Source organism: Pipistrellus kuhlii, unplaced genomic scaffold, assembly GCF_014108245.1.
Source record: "Pipistrellus kuhlii isolate mPipKuh1 unplaced genomic scaffold, mPipKuh1.p scaffold_m20_p_17, whole genome shotgun sequence".
Taxonomy (NCBI): domain Eukaryota; kingdom Metazoa; phylum Chordata; class Mammalia; order Chiroptera; family Vespertilionidae; genus Pipistrellus; species Pipistrellus kuhlii.
In genome coordinates this window covers 17,358,759-17,377,461 of record NW_023425482.1, presented here as the reverse complement: position 1 = coordinate 17,377,461, position 18,703 = coordinate 17,358,759, and the positions used below count along the sequence as shown (strand labels likewise).

Below are 18,703 nucleotides of genomic sequence, written 5' to 3'. Positions count from 1 at the left end.
TTTGAATTTGTGCTTCCATTACAATACATCTGTGTAAAAAAAATAATAATAATTCTGATTACAGACAAAAACAAGCTAAACTGAGAAAAAAAAATATGTTTAACTGTTGGAGAGACATTGGATTCTGAGTGGATTTTCCCCCTTTCAGTTTCTGCAAACTTTGCTCAATAAATAATCGTTGCTTTTTAGCTGATTTTAAAAGTACTCTCTGTGCCCTGATCCCTACTGGGTAGCCATCTGGACTTAGGAAAGTCATTTTATTACTTGACTTGGGTTGGCACTTCTGCAAAATGAGAAGCTTAAATGAAAGGGTGGGAGTAAAATGTAGAAAAGCTCTAAACATTTTAAGAAAATAGGCAAACGTGTACAGTGCAATGTCATGTATTTAATGTTAAAAGACATATAACATTATAGTTGCATATGTATCTGTATAGGAGTGGAAGGATGTGTAACAACTAGTTAATGTTGGTTTTCTTGGGAGATGAAAGTGGAATTAGGATGGTGGTCGAAAGGAACAGAAGGAGCTTACGTTATTGTTTGGATTTTTAATGAAAATATTACCTTAGAAATATTAAAATAAGTTAAAAATACAAATAAAGTTAAAAAAATACAAATGAAGTATATGACCTCTAAGATTCTTTCAAGGGAATCCTTAGATCTCAATTTCAATATTTTCTCACCTCGATGGGGACAAAGAATCATCAAAATTATTGAACTACACACACACACACACACACACACACACACACACACCCCTTGCACCCATAGATAAAACATAGTGAAGGTACTGATGTGTAGCCATCTAAATCAGAGGGCTTTGCCTCATGAATATTAATATTATTCATGATAGTCATCTCTCTCAGTTTGGCCAACAAGGAAGTGCTGTGGTCACTCAGTGATTCCGTTTTAGCCCTAGCTGGCATTCTGGTTTCTAGGTTCATTGCCTAGCTCACTAAACTGGCATTAAGATTATAAAACAGGCTCCCTCGAACCACCCGGGTATATTCAAGGGTAGCTCCTTTTTCCCAGATCAAGATACACACCCAGAGGTCTGTTTTTCAGACAAGTGGAAAGAGCAGACACAGGTAGATGCAAGCAAAAAAAAAAAAAAAAAAAATTTTTTTTTGACTACTAGCCATAAATATAATTACGTGGTGGAAAGGCATGTCTGATTAAACAAACAGGATGTTCTGATTGGTGAAACACAGGTGATTTCCTGGTTTGGTGCTGCAGTCGCAAAAGGGTGGGTCCTATCTCTGCTGTATCCTGTTTTAGAAATCTTCACTCCAAGCAATCCTGATTTCTTTGGTCGTCCATATTGATGGTAGGAAGCTCCCTAGTGTCCGTTTAACAGGAATATTAGATAAAAACTAACCTTGTTTTTAGACTTAAGACACTAAAATAACCAGAAGTTACCTTATCTCTCTAACAATCTGTGTTATTCTCTGATATCTGAATAATTAAGTTATTTATGTTAAGTAAACCTGCAGTCTTAACCACTGTAACTGGCTCAATAGATAGTTGTTGAATGAAATTTCACAAAGGTATACCTCACACCGAGAGACTTTCCTTGCTAATTCCTTTGCTCCCATTTCCTCATTTGTACGCTTACCTAGTTAACCTGTTTGCTACCTGTCCTCAATCTCATCGGAGAGTCTTTCATTTTATTTCACCATTTTTTGTCCCACAGAGTTTAAAGAACGGATGAACTGAAAGGAGATTTTTTTTTTTTTAAAGGTGTGTGGGACATTTGGGGACTGAAGAATTAAATGTGAATGCTTTTACCACCTCTTCTCTTTCCCTAGACTCACCTTGAATTCCTGCTGTGTGTGTAGATTGAATTTGTGTGACGGGAGAGCCTGAGCTTCCCTGTTGGTAGGAAAACAACAACCAAACCCTGCCATGCTGGTTCTTCTCCCTGAGCAGGCAGGAGTTTCAAACCAGCTCCCGTGTTGCCTGTTTCCTCTTTGTGGTCTTTCTAGACCTGTACCACAGGCGTGGAAAGCTCAGACAATCATTCCAGCTCTTTTTGTTGTTGTTGTTGTTCTTTTTTTTTTTTTTTTGCTGTTGTTGTTGGCTTTTTTTTTTTTTTTTTTTTTTTTTTTTTACGTTAAGGGATCAAACCAGAGAGAAGTACTTGTGACTTGGGAAACCATCTGTGTCCTAACAAGGGGAGGAGGTGGCGTTTTTCATACTGTCACGTCTTCCTGCTTGCATGCTTCAGCACGTAAAGGTGTCGTTTTAGGAAAGGAGCTCCAACTTGGAATGCCAGTGGCGGAAAACAACAGCTAGCCTCAAGCATGTATTGAAATGATTGCGATTCTTAGCCGATTCTAGCTTTCCTTAGGAACATGTGGGTGCCTGGCTTTGGGATATTTTTCGAACGCTTTTCTAGATTTCCAAATATGGAAATGTGCCATGTTTTAAGCTTGTGTTTTACCCGCTTCTCTGAACAATTCTATGTCCTCCTTTCCATGTGCTTTTCATGTTACGTGATCTCTTCCAATGGGGATTTCCCTTTCCAGTTCATTAATATTTTATTTTAGGAAGGAGGACTTACAATTTTGCCAGAAGTGACTAATAGAAGTCCTGTGAGGAGGGGAATCTCACTTCGTTGTCTGCTTCCTTAGACACTTGCCAAAGACTCGCATGTCTGTCAGAAACTTCCCGCAGACCTCTCAAACGTTTCAGCAAAACCACTGACGACTGGAATGAATTGGAGGAAACTTAACCCCTATTTGAATTGCAAGAGTCATGTCTGTGGTATTGGTCCACAGAGAGGGAAGGGAAGCCAGGCCATGACTGAGCAGTCAGGAATTCATTCCAGGGGGGGGGGGGGGGGGGGTGTTGAATGAATGAAGTGGATGTTGAGACACTGGAGCTCCCCTGGCACTGATAAAACTCTCTCTTTCTCTGGGGAACTTGCTCAGAGCTGCGGTGCCTTGTGGGGAAATCATGTTCAGCTCTGTCTTCAAAGCTGATCGACTTCGGGTCAACTTGCAACTGGTTGTCAATCGGCTGAAACTCCTGGAAAGAAAGAAAAGTGAGTAATGCTCCAGGCAGGCCAGCCAGCTGCCTCTCAGATCACTGTGCAATCTCCCCTCAACTCCAACGCGCTGGCTGCTGTACCTCCTAAGGCCTACCGAACCAACGTTGGAATTTATTTCTTTTCAAACGATAAGAGAAAGTTTATTTAGAAAGTTACAGAGGCAGAGGTGTAAAGAAATGGACTCGGGAACAAGTTGCAGAGGCAAAGGAAGGGCCCTGGCAGCTTAGGGGAAAGGGAAACACACAGGGGAGGAGTGAGGGGAAGCGCTCCCCAGAGAAAGAGCTGCCACCAACTTTGGAATTAAAATAACGTTTCTGACTGGGCCGAATGTGGGAACGATTATTACAATGATCAAATCACTTAGACATTTCCAGCGACAGCTCTGTATCTTGACTGTATCGATATCGCTATCTTGGTTTTTCAAGATGTATCACTGGGGATCGAGCCTGCAACCCAGGCATATAGTACCCTGACCAGGAATCCAACCATGAAAGCTTAACCACTGAGCCACAACAGCCGGGCTAAATTGATTCTTTTTTTTAAAGGATATAATAATCTTGACCTTCCAGGATTCTCTTAGTCCGCAGGCCAAAGCTCTATCCACTGAGCCAAACCGGTTTCGGCGACCTTCCAGGGTTTTATTTGCAATACAAGCTGGACACACAATAAATGTTTGTCGCCGAAGCCGGTTTGGCTCAGTGGATAGAGCGTAGGCCTGCGGACTGAAAGGTCCGGGGTTCGATTCCAGTCAAGGGCAAATCAATTCCTTGGTTGCGGGCACATCCTCAGTGGGGGGATGTGCAAGAGGCAGCTGATCCATGATTCTCTCTCATCGATGTTTCTAACTATCCCTCTCTCTTCCTCTCTGTTAAAAAAAAAAAAAAAATCGATAAAATATATTTTAAAAATAAATGTTTGTCGATATTACGATTGGTGTAACAGCAGCTTAGCACTTATCTGAACACACATTTCATATTTCTCTATGTGTGCTCTATGCTGCAGCTGAGCAGGCCCAGAAAGCAAGGAAAGAGATTGCGGACTATCTGGCTGCTGGGAAAGATGAACGAGCTCGGATCCGAGTGGAGCACATTATACGGGAAGACTACCTGGTGGAAGCCATGGAGATTCTGGAGCTGCACTGTGGCCTGCTGCTGGCCCGGTTTGGCTTGATCCAGGCCACAAAGTGAGACCTATTGAACTTGCATTGTTTCTCAGGCTCAAAGGAGTGACAATGCATCCCTGGCCCCCCTGGCTCAAACGTTTTTGGGGCTGTGTCAAAGAACTGTTGTCTCTGCTTAAAAAGAATAGGTCAGTCCAAAGAGCCATTTGTTTGTTTATGTACTTATTTAAATATTTTTATTGATTTCAGAGAGAAAGGGAGAGGAAGAAAGAGATAGAAACACCAATGATGAGAGAGAAGCATTGATCAGCTGCCTCCTGCATGTCCCACACGGAGGATTGAGCCCACAACCTGGGCATATGCCCTTGACTGGAATCGAACCTGGGACCCTTCAATCCATAGGCCGACGCTCTATCCGCTGAGCCAAACCGGCCAGGGCCCAAAGAGCCATTTAAAAATAACCCAAATAGATGTCCTTTCTCCCCCTCGGCTGTAAAAATATAGTATAAACCTGTAGTAGAAAAGTTGGGAAATTACAGCCAAAAGGAATCTGTGATCACCAAATCTGGAGATTAGGATTTTTGTATATTTCCTTTCAGTTTATATATGTATACTTATATGTATCTATTAGAGGGCCAGTGCATGAATTTGTGCACCTTGAAAGGAACTGTGGAACGCAAGGCTGCAGTGGGCACAGGGGTGAGTTTTGGCCCATCCTCCACGGCCCCTGGTCCTCTCTCTGTGGGCAGACCAGCTCCTGCTGCCACCGCTCCCATGTGCTGATGGCACCTGCCCTGCTTGCAACCCCTAATGGCGAGGAGTGATTGGGGCCAGTGCCAGCAGTGGGTGCTAGTGGCAGCTGCTACCCCAATCACCCCTTAGGAGTAGGGGGAGTGGAGATGCCCTCAGGGGTGTCAGTGCCAGCAGCTGCCACTCACACCCACTGACTGCACTGAGCAATCAGGACTGGTTCTGGGTGCCAGCAGCGGGTGTGAGTGGGGCCAGCACTGGCAGTGAGTGTGAACGGGGCCATTGTTGGCAGCAGGTGTGAGTGGTGGCTCTGGTGCCGGCAGTGAGTTCAAGTGGGGCCGGCACCAGCAGCAGGTGCGAGTGCCCAGCCAGACTGTGGTGCTCAGGTGCAAAGAATTTTCAGTAACCACCAGAGGCTCACCCCGATGACATTGACCAGTGCCCCACCTTGGTCTGGCATCCCTGCTCACCTGCTCCACCATCCCACTGCAGCTGATGCCTGCCATGTTTCACATGCGCCCCCTCGTGGTCAGTACACATCATAGCAACCAGTTGTTTGGTTGTTCCACTGTTGGGTCTATTTGCATATTAGGGTTTTATACATATAGATGTGTGTATAAACACAAGTATGTGTATTATGTACTTTTACATACATATATGTACATAGAAGTTCATATTCTAATTTCAGTTTAAAAATGTTATTATAACATTATATTTTGAACTTTGTGCATGGACTACCCTTGAAGCAGTGAAAAGCGGGAAACAGAAAGCCCTGAGTTTCATGATTTTGTGCTTCCCTTAGGGAACTGGATTCTGGTCTGGCTGAATCTGTGTCTACACTAATCTGGGCAGCTCCTAGGCTCCAGTCAGAGGTGCCTGAGCTGAAAATAGTAAGTTTGATGAGTTTTAACCAGTGCCATGGTTGTGAGAGTATCACTAATGTTCCTCATTTGGACTTGGGGAGTCCTATCTTCTCTTAAAGAATAACCCCCTCCTAAAGTATTTTCTCCTGTTAGTCTTTAAGTGAAAAATAAATACTGTTTTTGATGACGATGCAGGGGGGGGGGGGGGGGACCTTGCCTAAAAAATAAAACTTGAAACATTGCCTAAAAAATAAAAATTGAACCCGAGTTTCTTCGGTAGGGGAAATGGTGTCATAATTCATAGGTGTTTAGAATTAGAGGTTAATCAGATTCTTTTTTAAAAATATATATTTTATTGATTTTTTTACAGAGAGGAAGGGAGAGAGATAGAGAGCTAGAAACGTCAACGTGCAAGAGGCACACCCCCCACCGGGAATGTGTCCACAACCAAAGTACATGCCCTTGACCGGAATCAAACCCGGGACCTTTCAGTCCGCAGACCGACGCTCAACCCCTGAGCCAAACCGGCTTCAGTGAGAGATTAATCAGATTCTTAAAAACAAAGCAAAGTGCTTATTTTCCTTTATTATTGTTTTTTTAATCCTCACCTGAGGATATTTTTTTCATTGATTTTCAGAGAGAGGGAAAGACAGAGAGAAATATTATGTGAGAGAAATGCATCAATGGGTTGCCTCCTGGACCCATAACTGAGGTACGACCCTTGACCAGAATCAAACCCGGGACCCTGTGGTCCGCAGGCTGATGCTCTATCCAAACCAGCTAGGACGCAAAGTGCTTATTTTGTTATTGCTGTTTGATGCTAAAAGAACATAATTCCAGTGAGGTAACATGAAAGTGCTTTTTGCTCTTTCGGTTGTTCTTTATTGAAAGCAAATCTGCCACAACTTGACGCATTTTGCCTTTCTTTCTTTCTTGGTGATGGTTTGCTGCAGGTATCTAATCAGCTGTGTGCAAAGTACAGCCAAGAGTATGGTCAACTGTGCCGAACCGCTGAGATTGGAACTGTCAGCTCTCGGGTAGTATCACTTCCACAGACAGACACACTTTCCTAAACCAAGAAGTCAGGGAAAAGCTGAGCAAAGTCAGGGCACATAATTCTGTGTAGAGTGAAAGATGTAAAGAAGTAATTTTTGCATTGAAGGCAGAGGAACTTGAATAAAAATCTTGGATTAGGGAACTCAAATTTTTTTTTGGGGGGGGCACTCAGATCTTTTAAAGGGGGTCAAATATATGGTGACAGATAGAAGCTAGATTTTTGGTCGTCAGCATCCCATAATGTACACAGATATTGTTTTTTAATGTTCTAAACGTGAAACTTACCGTATTTTTCGGACCATAAGACGCACTTTTTTCCCCCCAGAAGTGGGGGGGGAAAGTCCCTGCGTCTTATGGTCCAAATATAGCCTACACATATACTTTAAAAAAAAAAAAGCTTTTTTACTTGCCCGGCTCTGTGTGGTCTCTGTGTGCTTGCCCGGCTCTAAAATGGTTCTAAATGCTGCTGTTTACTTTACAGGGTTGATTACATGTGTTTATGACTGTGATGTTGGGTTTTAATGCACATAAAATATTTTAGGACACTATTTGTTTCAGAATCTTTTTTTCTTCATTTCCCTTCTCTAAAAACTGGTGCGTCTTATGGTCCGGTGTGTCTTATGGTCCGAAAAATACGGTATATAATGTTAGAAACCAATGTTACCTCAGTTAAGAAAAATTAGAGCAGCTCTGGCCAGTTTTCTAAGTGGTTAGAGAGACAACCTGTGTACCGAAGGGTTCAATTCCCTGTTAAGGGCATGTACCTCGGTTGCACGTTCAATCCCCAGGGAGCCCCAGGAAGTGTGCGGCAGGCAAATAATCAATGTGTCTCTCTCACTTCAATGTTTCTCGCTCTCTTCCCTCCTTCTCCTTTCCTTCCACTGTCTCTAAAAATCAATGGAAGAAATATTCTCACTCCTCGGGTGAGGATGAAAAACAGAACAAAAACTAGAGTCAATAAAACTGAGATGACTCTTTATTTTTTAAAATATCTTTTTATTGACTTCAGAGAAAAAGAGAGAAGGAGAGAGAGAAACATCAATAATGAGAGAGAATCATTGATCGGCTGCCTCCTTCACGCCCCCTACAGGGGGTGGAGCCCTGAAACCTGGGCATGTCCCCTGACTAGGAATTGAACTCGTGACGTCCTGATTCTTAGGTTGATGCTCAGCCACTGAGCCATACCTGGGCTAATTCTTTCATAAGAAAACATACATGCCGACACCGGTTTGGCTCAATGGATAAAGCGTTGGCCTGCGGACTGAAAGGTCCTGGGTTTGATTCCTGTCAAGGGCATGTACCTTGATTGTGGGCACATCCCCAATAGGGAGTGTGCAGGAGGCAGCTGATCGATGTTTCTAACTTTCTATCCCTCTCTCTTCCTCTCTGTAAAAATCAATAAATCAATAAATCAATAAATCAATAAATCAATAAATCAATAATACATATATATATATATATATATATATATTTAAAAAAGAAAAGAAAAGAAAACATTCATTCGTCTTCTCTTTCTCTCTCTCTCCCAATTTTTTTTTTTTTTGAGACAACCAAATTTTTGGCGCCTTGTTTTGACAAGGCTGAAAGAAAAGAAAAGAAAGAAAACATTCATTTTCCTAAATGTAACTGGCCTAGTAATACAAAATAAGTTATTGAAACTTTCAAGTTTCAAATTCTGAACATCTTACATAATTCAGGACTCACATTCAGCTGGACACAGGACTCTGGCTGGAGTACTTGTTTCAGGTGGTTAGACATTCTCCTCACTCAGGGTATCCATTCTGATTCCTTAGTATCTTGCTGTATGGTGACTATTACCTCTGACATAATTCAAATACTAGCCATAAAATCAGAATTCTTGATTCACAAGGTTTTGGTCTATTTTTTTTCTTTTATTCTACTTGGTTTGAGGCTCCTTCACCTCAGGAAAGGGCTGTCTTATAAGGAGGGCCTCTCCTTGTTGTTGCTAAATTATATATCTTTTTTTAAAAAAATCCTCACCGGAGGATGTGTTTTTCAATGATTATAGAGAAGGAGGAAGGGAGAGGGAGAGAGATGTGAGAGAGAAACATTGACTAGTTGATTCCCATATGTGCTCCGATGGGGGATCGAACCCACAACCTGGGCACATGCCCTGACCAGAAATCAAACCCTAGACCCTTCTTTGCACGGGAAGATGCTCTAGTCAATTGAGACACATCGACCAGGGCGCTAAGTTATATTTCTTTTTTAAATCATCCATCTTAAATAACAGTGACTAGAAAGAGGAAGAGCAATGATGCAGAGGTGAAAGGTCACCTAAACTTTTTTTTTGTCTCTTATTTTGTAGGTGTGTGTGTGCGTGTGACCAACTCTTGTTATGTTCTTTGTTTTGCAGCTAATATGTAAATTAAATATGAACAGTCTACCCCAGGTTTTAGTGGAACAGTATCTGATAGAAATCGCTAAGAGCTATAATGTGCCATATAAATCCAAGGCAACCATTCCGGTGAGTACTTTCAAGAAGGGGGCATGGATTTAAACCTGAGGCTTTTATTGTGCACTGGAAGATTTTTTTTCTTCTTCTTATGAATGTGGCTCTCAGGATTGTAAATCAGGTGAAATTTGTACCTTTTCTCCGCCCACATACTTTTCTTAACAGAGTTTGACTTCTGATAGCCATCAGATGACCCTTCTAAGTAGTTAACAATGGAATGGAAAGCAAAGATGAATGCTATATTCGAAGTGTGCAAGATATTTTTAGTTTTTAAGATCTCAACTTTGTACTGGGGATAGGTCACATTTTAATAAAGGGATCTTTATTTTTAAAAAAAAAAAAGGTTTTTATTGATTTTAGAGATCGGAAGAGAGAAGGAGAGAGAGAGAACCATAAATCGGTTGCCTCCTGCACACACACTCCAACTGGGGATCAATCCAAAAAGCCTGAATATGTGCCCTGATGGGGAACTAAACTGGCGACCTTTGGTGCATGGGATGACACTCATCCGACTGAGCCACACCAACCAGGTCAAGAGATCTTTATTAAAGATCTGGAATAACGGCTACAAAATCCAAAGGCACAGGGTACTATCATTCAGTCTTGGTTAAGAGTGTGAGTTTCCCATTGCCCTTTCCCATCCCCCAAAGGGACATATATAATACTTTCAATAATAAAGATTAAAAAAAAAAAAAGAGTATGAGGTCAGGAGTAAAATGACCCATGTTCCGATCCTAGCTCCACCATTTATTAATTGTGAGACCTCAGACAAGTCACTTATCCTCTCAAAGACTCAGTTCTCTGGACTGTAAGAAGAGAGATAATAACAGTTAATCGTTATAAACAAATCTCATAAGTTTGTCAAAATGATTACATGAGTTAATACGTACAAGGGATTTAACTGCAATGCCTGGCCCGTCACGAAAGTAATCAAATTTTTGCATTTTATCATCATCATGATTATCCCAGAAGGTGGATTAAGCTTCCACCAGGTGGTTATGGGCTGCTTTAAGGCCAGAGGGATTTCACCCTAATGCCTTTCAAATCACCTCATCTGGGAAGTGACTTATTTTAGCCATTGATAAAAATTGTCTGTGGCAACTTTATAAAGGAGAGCCTTGTCCTCAGGCGCCAAACTTGTGCTTCGTGCAGGCACGAAGCCACAAGCGAAGTATGTTCCTTCCTCCGCCTTCCGATTGAGCAGCATGCATCCTGCTGGGCTGTGGTTAAAGGGCACTCTTGTCTTGTCTGATGCTTTGCTCCTGATGGTTTCCTGATAGGGACTCTTTTACCCATCTTTCCCCTCTTTCAAAGAGTTTTATGGTTCTTTGAAAAAAAAAAAAAAAGATTCATTGTAAAAATATAGATAACACCGAAAGGAACTGTGAGGAAGTGAAAGCTACATGAAATGCGGCTAGAGATGTGCCCAGGGGCTCAACCTTGGACCTCTTGTCTCTCTTCCCTACTCTCTGGTTGATTTTATCTGGCATCCTGGATTTCAAAACCATCTTAATGGTGAGGACTTCTACTCATATATCACTCGCTAAGGCCCCTAGGCTGGTATGAACCCCATCCTTGTATACCCACCCACTTTCTTTTTAAAAAATATATTTTATTGATTTTTTTTTTTTTTTTTTACAGAGAAGAAGGGGGGGTGGGATAGAAAGTTAGAAACATCGATGAGAGAGAAATATCGATCAGCTGCCTAACTGGGGATGTGCCTGCAACCAAAGTACATGCCCTTGACTGGAATCAAACCCAGGATCCTTCAGTCTGCAGGCCAAAGCTCTACCCACTGAGCCAAGCCGGTCTGGGCCCACTTTCTTGACATACACATCTTTACTCAAATATTTCAAGGCGTCTCAAACTTAACATGTGCTCTCATCCCTTGCGAGGACCCATTCATTCTACAGTGCACGGGGATGCTATTCTAGGGCAAAAAAATCTTGATATCTCTTGACTCCCCTCTTTCTCTCAACTGCTAGCCCCCAACCAATCTTCATCAAGCCCTGGTTATTCTACCTTCTAAAGATAGGCAGCATCCTGCCCCTTCTCACCATTTCCACTATAACATGCACTAACCTCTTCCCTGGAGGATTACAAGAGCATCTTAACTGGTTTTCCTGCTTCTTTACTCCTCTTCTTCATTAACTGATGTTCAATACAGCCTTCAGAGATCTGGTTAGTACCCAAGTCAGAGTATGTCACATCTCTGCTTTTAAATCCCCCCGTAGCTTTTTATTTCACTTAGAATGATAGACAATGGCTTTCCTAGGACTGAAGAGGCTGCCCACACCCATTCTCAGTGTGATGCCCTTATTAGCTACCTTCTCTAAAATGTCCACCTCTTCCCTCTTCCCTGCTCTATATGTTTTCTCTAGCACTCCTGTGATTTTGTTTATCATCTGTCTCTCCCACTGAAATATCATCAGCTGCAGGAGGGCAGGGACATTTGTCTGTTGTGTTCATCATGGCATCCCCAGTACTCTGCCTGGTTTATAAGAGTTTATCCCTGAAAAGATTTGCTATACTTTCTTGTAGACATCAATATGGTTAGCTCTGCATCACTGGTGTACCACAGTGCCTGACCTCATAGGTCCTCAAAACATAGTCATTGAAACAGAGGGAAAGAAGTTGTGTGAGCCAAAAGCCTGAGGTTTCTGTTAGTTGCTCCTGACTTACACTAGACTGTTTCTTTTTCTTCTTTTTTCTTTTTTTTTAAATTTTCTCCCCTTTTATCTTTTTTTTAAAATATATTTTATTTTATTTTTAAAGAAATCTTTTAAAAAAATATATTTTATTGATTTTGTACAGATAGGAAGGGAGAGAGGCAGAGAGGTAGAAACATCGATGAGAGAGAGTCATCGATCAGCCGCCTCTTGCACATCCCCTACTGGGGATATGCCCGCAACCAAGGTACATGCCCTTGACCGGAATCGAACCCGGGACCCTTCAGTCCCCAAGCCGATGCTCTATCCACTGAGCCAAATCAGTCTCAGCACTAGACTCTGCTTCATGAGGGCAGGGACCATGTCTCTTTGCTCACTGTTTCTTCCCCAGTGTTTTCTGAGAGAGTCTGGCCTGTAGTAGGTACGCAATAAATAAATGTGTAATAAATGGAGGACCCGATGTTATTCTCACCCTCTTGCTTCAGGCTGAAGCCCCGGCAGATCTGGTTGTTGTTGGATTTACAGACGAGGTCAAGAAAGATGCCCCTGACAGCGGAGAGGGAACTGGAACCGGACCTGGTGATCCAGTCTGGGCATCACCAACATCTGCACCGGAGCCTTTACCTGTGCCGACCCCAGCCCCTCGTTTCTCATCCCTTCCTCCTGAAAGGCAGGTCAGTACGGATAAGGAAGCTGAATCTGAAAGGAGAGGATGTGCTGCCAGGGTATATTTCTAAATGGGCCTTTTGAGTGGTGAAATGATCTCTGAGGTTTTTAAGGCAATTAGTTGGCTTATATTGAATGTGTTTTTGTGCTGAATTCATGAGAAAATAGGGCCACATACATCTTTGGACAATACTACAGTGCATACTGCAAAGAACATTTGTATGAGCCCGACAGATGTGCAAGTCTTTAATGTACAGTGGTTTAGACTCAAATTTCAGAATAGATGTATTCAATTTATATGTGGTGAAAACCATTTACTCTTATGATGAAAATAGGATAAAAAATCTCATAACTGTGTGTATATACAAATTTAGAGAAGTCAAATAAAGCAAAAAATAAAGAGCCACAGGCATTAATTTTCTTCCCTTGTTGTTCCTTCAGGGCGAAGTAAAAAGAAATTGTTTTATTATTTCATCTCTGGCCCCATGGAGCTGTTTTTGAGATTTTATATTTTAGGCATAATTTAACTCCTTGTTGAAATTACAGGCAGTCCTCGGCTTACGTCAGACTCAACATATGTCGCCATCTCCCATTTACTTATATTAACAAAAAAAAGTTCGGTCATTTTGACATATGTACCTATGTGCTTTATGATTTTTTTATTATTATTTATTTACCACAAGTAAAGGTCAGGGATTGTTATCTTTCTTTCAATTTTTAAAAATTTTATTTATTTATTTATTTATTTATTTATTTATTTATTTAACTGTTTTTCACTGCTGTGTATGTGCTCCATGTGAGTGACATAGGTGCTTATGTAGGTGGGTTCCAACTTACGGTGAAAATCTCGTTGCATGAATCTCTGACGAAACCCGAGGACTGCCTGTATATGTCTGAATTAACACCTGTGTATTGCTCAGCTTCTACTTTTGGAGTGCAAGTCCTCTGATTGTGTGTGTGTGTGCGTGTGTATGTGTGTGTGTTAAACCTCACCCAAGGATATTTTTTCCTTTGATTTTTAGAAAGAGAGGGAGGGAGGGAAGAAGGGAGAGAGAGAGAGAGAGAAAAACATTCATGTGAAAGAGATACATGGATTGGTTGCCTCCCACATGAGCTTCAACCAGGGATGGAACCTGCAACCTTTGGTTTGTGGGTCTAACCACTTGGCAACACCTGCCAGGGCACAAGTCCTCTGATTTAAGAATAAAACAAAGAATTACTAACTCTGCATGACGTTACAGAAGTGAAGGGAACTAGGTTTGCTAAAGGAATGCATTAGCCTCAGAAGCTACTGAGGTGCATCATTCTATCCTAGGTCAGTGTAACTACCAGTTCCTGCTAATAATGATTCTAAACATTATACTAATGTGTTTATTTGTTTTTCTTGGCACTGTGTGGTAATAGGACAGTATCACCAAAGTTGGGGGTTGGGAAAATTGGCCTAAAATAATAAGTACATGTATTGGAAATCTTATTACAAATAAAATACAGCTCTGTCTTCTTTAGCTGTATTTTTAAGAATAACATCTCTGTTAAAAAAAAAAAAGAATAAAAGGAAGAAAACTTTATGGAAAATTTAAACATATTCGTAATTAGAGAGAACAATATACTGAATTTTTGTGTAGTCATCACTCATTTTCCACAGTTATCAACATTCTACTGCTTTTATTTCATCTACCTATTTCTTCCTAAGAGAGAAGGAATTTAAAGCAAATCTTAGGCACTACATAATTTTACCTGTAAATACTTACAGGGGTCCTCAAACTTTTTAAAGTGGGGGCCAGATCACGGTCCCTCAGAGAGCTGGAGGGCCGGACTATATGAACTACTAATTCCTACTGTAACACCTTGGCTGCACTTACTGCCCAAAAAACCTGGCAGGCCGGATCAGACTCCTCTGCGGGCCGCATGTGGCCTGCGGGCCGTAGTTTGAAGACGCCTGCGAGTTTAATATATATTTATGACATGAACTCTTTGTTGTTTTTTAAATATAGTTTTATAGATTTAAGAGAGGAAAAGAAAGAGAGAGGGAGAAGGGGAGGGAGAGGGAGAGATAGAAGCATCAATGGTGAGAGAATCATTGATAGGCTGCCTCTTGCACGCCCCACCCTGGGGATCGAGCCCACAACCAGAGCATGTGCCCTTGACCAGAATTGAACCCGGGACCCTTCATTCCCCAGGCCAACATTCTATCCACTGAGCCAAACCAGTTAGGGCGAACCCTTTGTTTCTATAATATAAAACAATGTCATTATGAAAGCTAACACAATGAAAAACAATTCCTTAGTATCATATAATACTCAATCCATATTAAATTTCTCTGATTGTCTCAAAAATGCATTTTTACAGTTATTTTGTTGAAATCAAGATCCAAAAAGATCCACACATTATGTTCAGTTGATATGTCTCTTTAATTTTTTAAAAATCTCTAATACTTCCATTTTCCCACTTCTCCCTTTTTTTGTGCTATTTTTTTTTTTTTTTTGAGAAAAAACCCTCTGGTTTTATTAAACTGAATCATTCTTCGCAAGCAGCATCTCTAGACTGGAAGATAAAAGACTTCCCCGTTCTTGTATGAGGCCACAGGTGACAGAAGAAGGAAAAACTATGGTCACTCCTAAGGCTGATTTCCAGAAGGCATCAGAACACTTTGCCTCAAACAAGAAGGCAGCGTGTTTGTGATAAAGTTCACTTAAGTTAGTTTTAAGAAATATTTACTGAAGGCTTACTATGAACAAACTATGTGCTTGGAACTCAAGTCAGTTGCTTCCCAGAGATCTTTCTTTTCTTTCAGGACGATTCCTTTAAGAATGATTTGCATCCTGCGCTGGTTCCTGGTAAGTATAGGGAATCCTGGGAGTAGCTGGAATTGCTTGCTACTCATGGAAGCTATTTCAGTTGTTATAAGAGACGTTTACTAGTGATTTGCCCAGAGTACAGAATGTTCCCTTACAGTAGTTAACAATTTTCAAAGTGGATATGGATCGCAAACAGATCTTTACTACAGATAACGTTTTAAAACCACTACTATACTAGATCATCTTGTCACATGTTTTGAAAAATTGTGCCTTAAAAAAAAAATCTCAATTGCTCTTTGAGAAGATTGCCAACACAGTGTAACCATTATACCACCATTTCCATGTTGGGGGTATTGCCTGGTTTCCCAGCCTATGATATACTCCTATGATATACTGTTCTTTCAAAAGCAGTAATAGCCTACTGTCTTTGAGGCTGAGATTTCATGGGGGTGGAGGCGGGGGGGAGACTATTGTTGTAATTTTTAATTACTTTTTTTTTTTTTTAAATGAACAGGTCCAGGATTCAACCCTCAAACTTCTCCAAAGCCAGCATCAAGAGCCAAGATTGGTTTTGATGACTTCATGCTGCCTGATTTGCCTGATGTAAAACCTCAAGCAAGTCTTTCCATTGACCCTTATGATTCTGAGGAAATTGATTTTGAAGATCTTGACCGGAGACTTGAAATGCTGAAGAAAACCACATAATTCCTTAATCCTGGATTGAGTACTTGCCTGGGAATTAGGACCCTTGGGCACACATTTTCATATGGCCACCGATGTGTGGGTCTGAAGTTTACTCATTTACAGTTTCTTCCATTCCTTACATTCTATGGTTCTCTGTCTGTAATATGTATGTCTATGTCTCTGTGTGCATATACATATAATCAATTATTCCTGTTCCTTAAAATTCTAAAATTCTATGCAATTCTAAGATTCTATAATTCTGTTCCTTAAAATTCTGTAATTCTTAGGTGAAGATTCCTGACCTACATAATTTAGTTTTTTAAAAAAATATATATTTTATTGATTTTTTACAGAGAGGGACAGAGATTTAGAAACATCGATGAGAGAGAAACATCAATCAGCACACCCCCTACTGGGGATGTGCCCGCAAACAAGGTACATACCCCTGACCAGAATCAAACCCAGGACCCCCTCAGTCCACATGCCAACGCTCCATCCACTGAGCCAAACCTGTCTCAGCTAGAATTTTATTAATTATAGCCAATAAACTTTCATTTTCTCTGAGATTCTTATTTCTCTCATAATTATTGTTTTTTCCAGCGTGGCAGAGGATGTGTATTTAAATCTCATCCCTGTACTTACTAGCTATATAAACAAGATTTTTGGTAAATGATACCTTCTCTTGTCAGATGATGTGCATGAGAGAGCTAAGGAACTAGAGGAATGTGTGCTTTTAAAAAATGATTATCCTAAGGAATGTGCAAACACTAAGAGTGAACAAGAAAAGGGTTTTCTGGAAATCAGTGGAATCCTGCATACCTGGGTTAAGATTTTGAATCTGCTTCTTACTAGTTTTTGGTTTTTTAAAAAATATATTTTTATTGATTTTTTACAGAGAGGAAGGGAGAGAGATAGAGAGCTAGAAACATCGATGACAGAGAAACATCGACCAGCTGCCTCTTGCACACCTCCCACCGGGGATGTGCCTGCAACGTACATGCCCCTGATCTGAATCGAACCTGGAACCTTTCAGTCCACAGACCAATGCTCTACCACTGAGCCAAACCGGTTTTGGCTGCTTCTTACTAGTTTTAAGCTTCCTTTTCCTCACCTGTAAAACGGGGGAAATAATGACGATTAAAAGAAATAATGTATGTAAAGCTTTTTAGCACTTAGTAGGTTCTCAATAAACATTGATTTTCTATCTAGTTTCTATTACCTGATAAGTTCCATTGGACTCTATATTAATGATTCCATGAGACTGGGTAAAGGAGAAGCTGAGAAAACAAGATGGCAAAATTAATTATATTTTTGCTTGTTTCTTGTGTAACTGGTACTTTTTGTTCATTTGTTTTTCTTCTCAAGAGACTATTTTTTTTAGAGCAGGTTTAAGTTCTTAGAACAACGCCAAGTTGCTCTTTGTCAGGGGGCCTCGGAGATGGCTGGCCGCTTCAGGAAGAAGCTGAACCGCTCTTTCCCAGCCACTGGCTGCCAGAAACCCATTGACGTGGATGATAGACCAAACTTGGTACCTTTTATGAGAAGCGTATGGCACAGAGGTTGCTCTGGCTGAAGAATGGAAAGGTTCTGTGATTCAAATCAGTGGTAGATGACAAACCAGGTTTCCCCAGGAAGCAGGGTGTCCTGACCCACCGCCATGTCTGCCTGCTGCTGAGGGGTGTTCCTGCTATAGACCAAGGAGGACAGGAGAGAGGAAGGGAGAGGAATAGAGCGTTAGAAACATGAATGAGAGAGAAACATCGATCAGCTGCCTCCTGCACACCCCTTCCTGGGGATGTGCCCGCAACCAAGGTACATGCCCTTGAGTCCGCAGGCCGATGCTCTATCCACTAAGCCAAACTGGTTTCGGCAATAAAAATTTTAAAGAGGAGAACAGAAGCTCATTTTCAAACAAAGTCTACTCCACATGCAAATATAACATAAATATGATGCAAAACCTCTCAGGTGGGCTGCCTCTTTTAAAATGTCTCTAAAGCAAAGGAAGTGACTGGCTGAGCCTGATATCCTCTGGGCTTTGGCCTGTACTCTGAAGGAACATGTAGTAGATTTCCTAATGTTCTTGGTAGGAGGTCCAAGAGTGCATGGCTTTTTAATTTTTACTTCACTCTGGCTTTTGTCACAACTGAAGGATCAATTCCTCAACCCTTTCCTCAGGCCAGGATACGTTGCCATGAGGCACCATGCTAAAAATAACTGTAAAAATCCCATTTGCAAGAGCATTACATACACAACAGCGGGACTCATTTCTCTCTGACGTTCCGGCTTATTTAGAGATTTGGGTGATTCAGACAATAACAAAACAAGCCAGTGGAACTGCCTCTTGGACTCATGCCCCTGTATTTCCTACAGGGCTGTGTCGCCTCTTCATGCTCCTTTCTTGGCGGAGGTTTCTGGCACTTGGAGAAGAGGAGGAGTTCCCAGAGAAAGACGTTGACCATATTTCTGCAGGGAGGGCTTCCCTCATCAGCTGTGAAGGTCAAATGGCTTCGCTGATGACGCTGAACCACTGAAGAGAGAGGGGCCCTCCCCCCACCTTCAGTACCTCATATTC

At 41.4% G+C, this 18,703-nt stretch overlaps 1 protein-coding gene and 1 pseudogene across 8 annotated transcripts; both read left to right on the top strand.

The window, feature by feature from the left end:
* The first annotated feature begins 1,224 nt into the window (after window positions 1-1,224).
* Window positions 1,225-16,437, top strand: LOC118720803 (IST1 homolog). 8 transcript variants are annotated; one of them, XM_036441146.2, is made up of 10 exons: window positions 1,225-1,243; window positions 1,691-1,737; window positions 2,931-3,043; window positions 4,052-4,232; window positions 5,722-5,809; window positions 6,736-6,819; window positions 9,216-9,326; window positions 12,469-12,657; window positions 15,444-15,486; window positions 15,962-16,437. In XM_036441146.2, exons 3-10 carry the CDS (start codon window positions 2,956-2,958, stop codon window positions 16,150-16,152), a joined length of 975 nt encoding a protein of 324 aa, XP_036297039.1. In that variant the 5' UTR covers window positions 1,225-1,243; window positions 1,691-1,737; window positions 2,931-2,955; the 3' UTR covers window positions 16,153-16,437. The 8 variants fall into 8 exon arrangements, with proteins under 8 accessions (XP_036297039.1, XP_036297042.1, XP_036297038.1 ...); XM_036441149.2 differs by lacking the exons at window positions 1,225-1,243; window positions 15,444-15,486; window positions 15,962-16,437 and adding exons at window positions 1,247-1,324; window positions 13,091-13,190; window positions 13,536-13,675; XM_036441145.2 differs by lacking the exon at window positions 1,225-1,243 and adding an exon at window positions 1,248-1,324.
* Window positions 13,856-13,971, top strand: LOC118721030 (annotated as a pseudogene).
* Window positions 16,438-18,703: the final 2,266 nt, after the last annotated feature.

Excerpts from the sequence above, each read along its gene's own strand:
- LOC118720803 (XM_036441146.2), top strand. The coding sequence starts at position 2,956 with ATGTTCAGCTCTGTCTTCAAAGCTGATCGACTTCGGGTCAACTTGCAA. Across the intron at positions 4,233-5,721 it reads GGCTTGATCCAGGCCACAAA|GGAACTGGATTCTGGTCTGG; the intron begins GTGAGACCTATT and ends TGCTTCCCTTAG. Across the intron at positions 9,327-12,468 it reads AATCCAAGGCAACCATTCCG|GCTGAAGCCCCGGCAGATCT; the intron begins GTGAGTACTTTC and ends CTCTTGCTTCAG.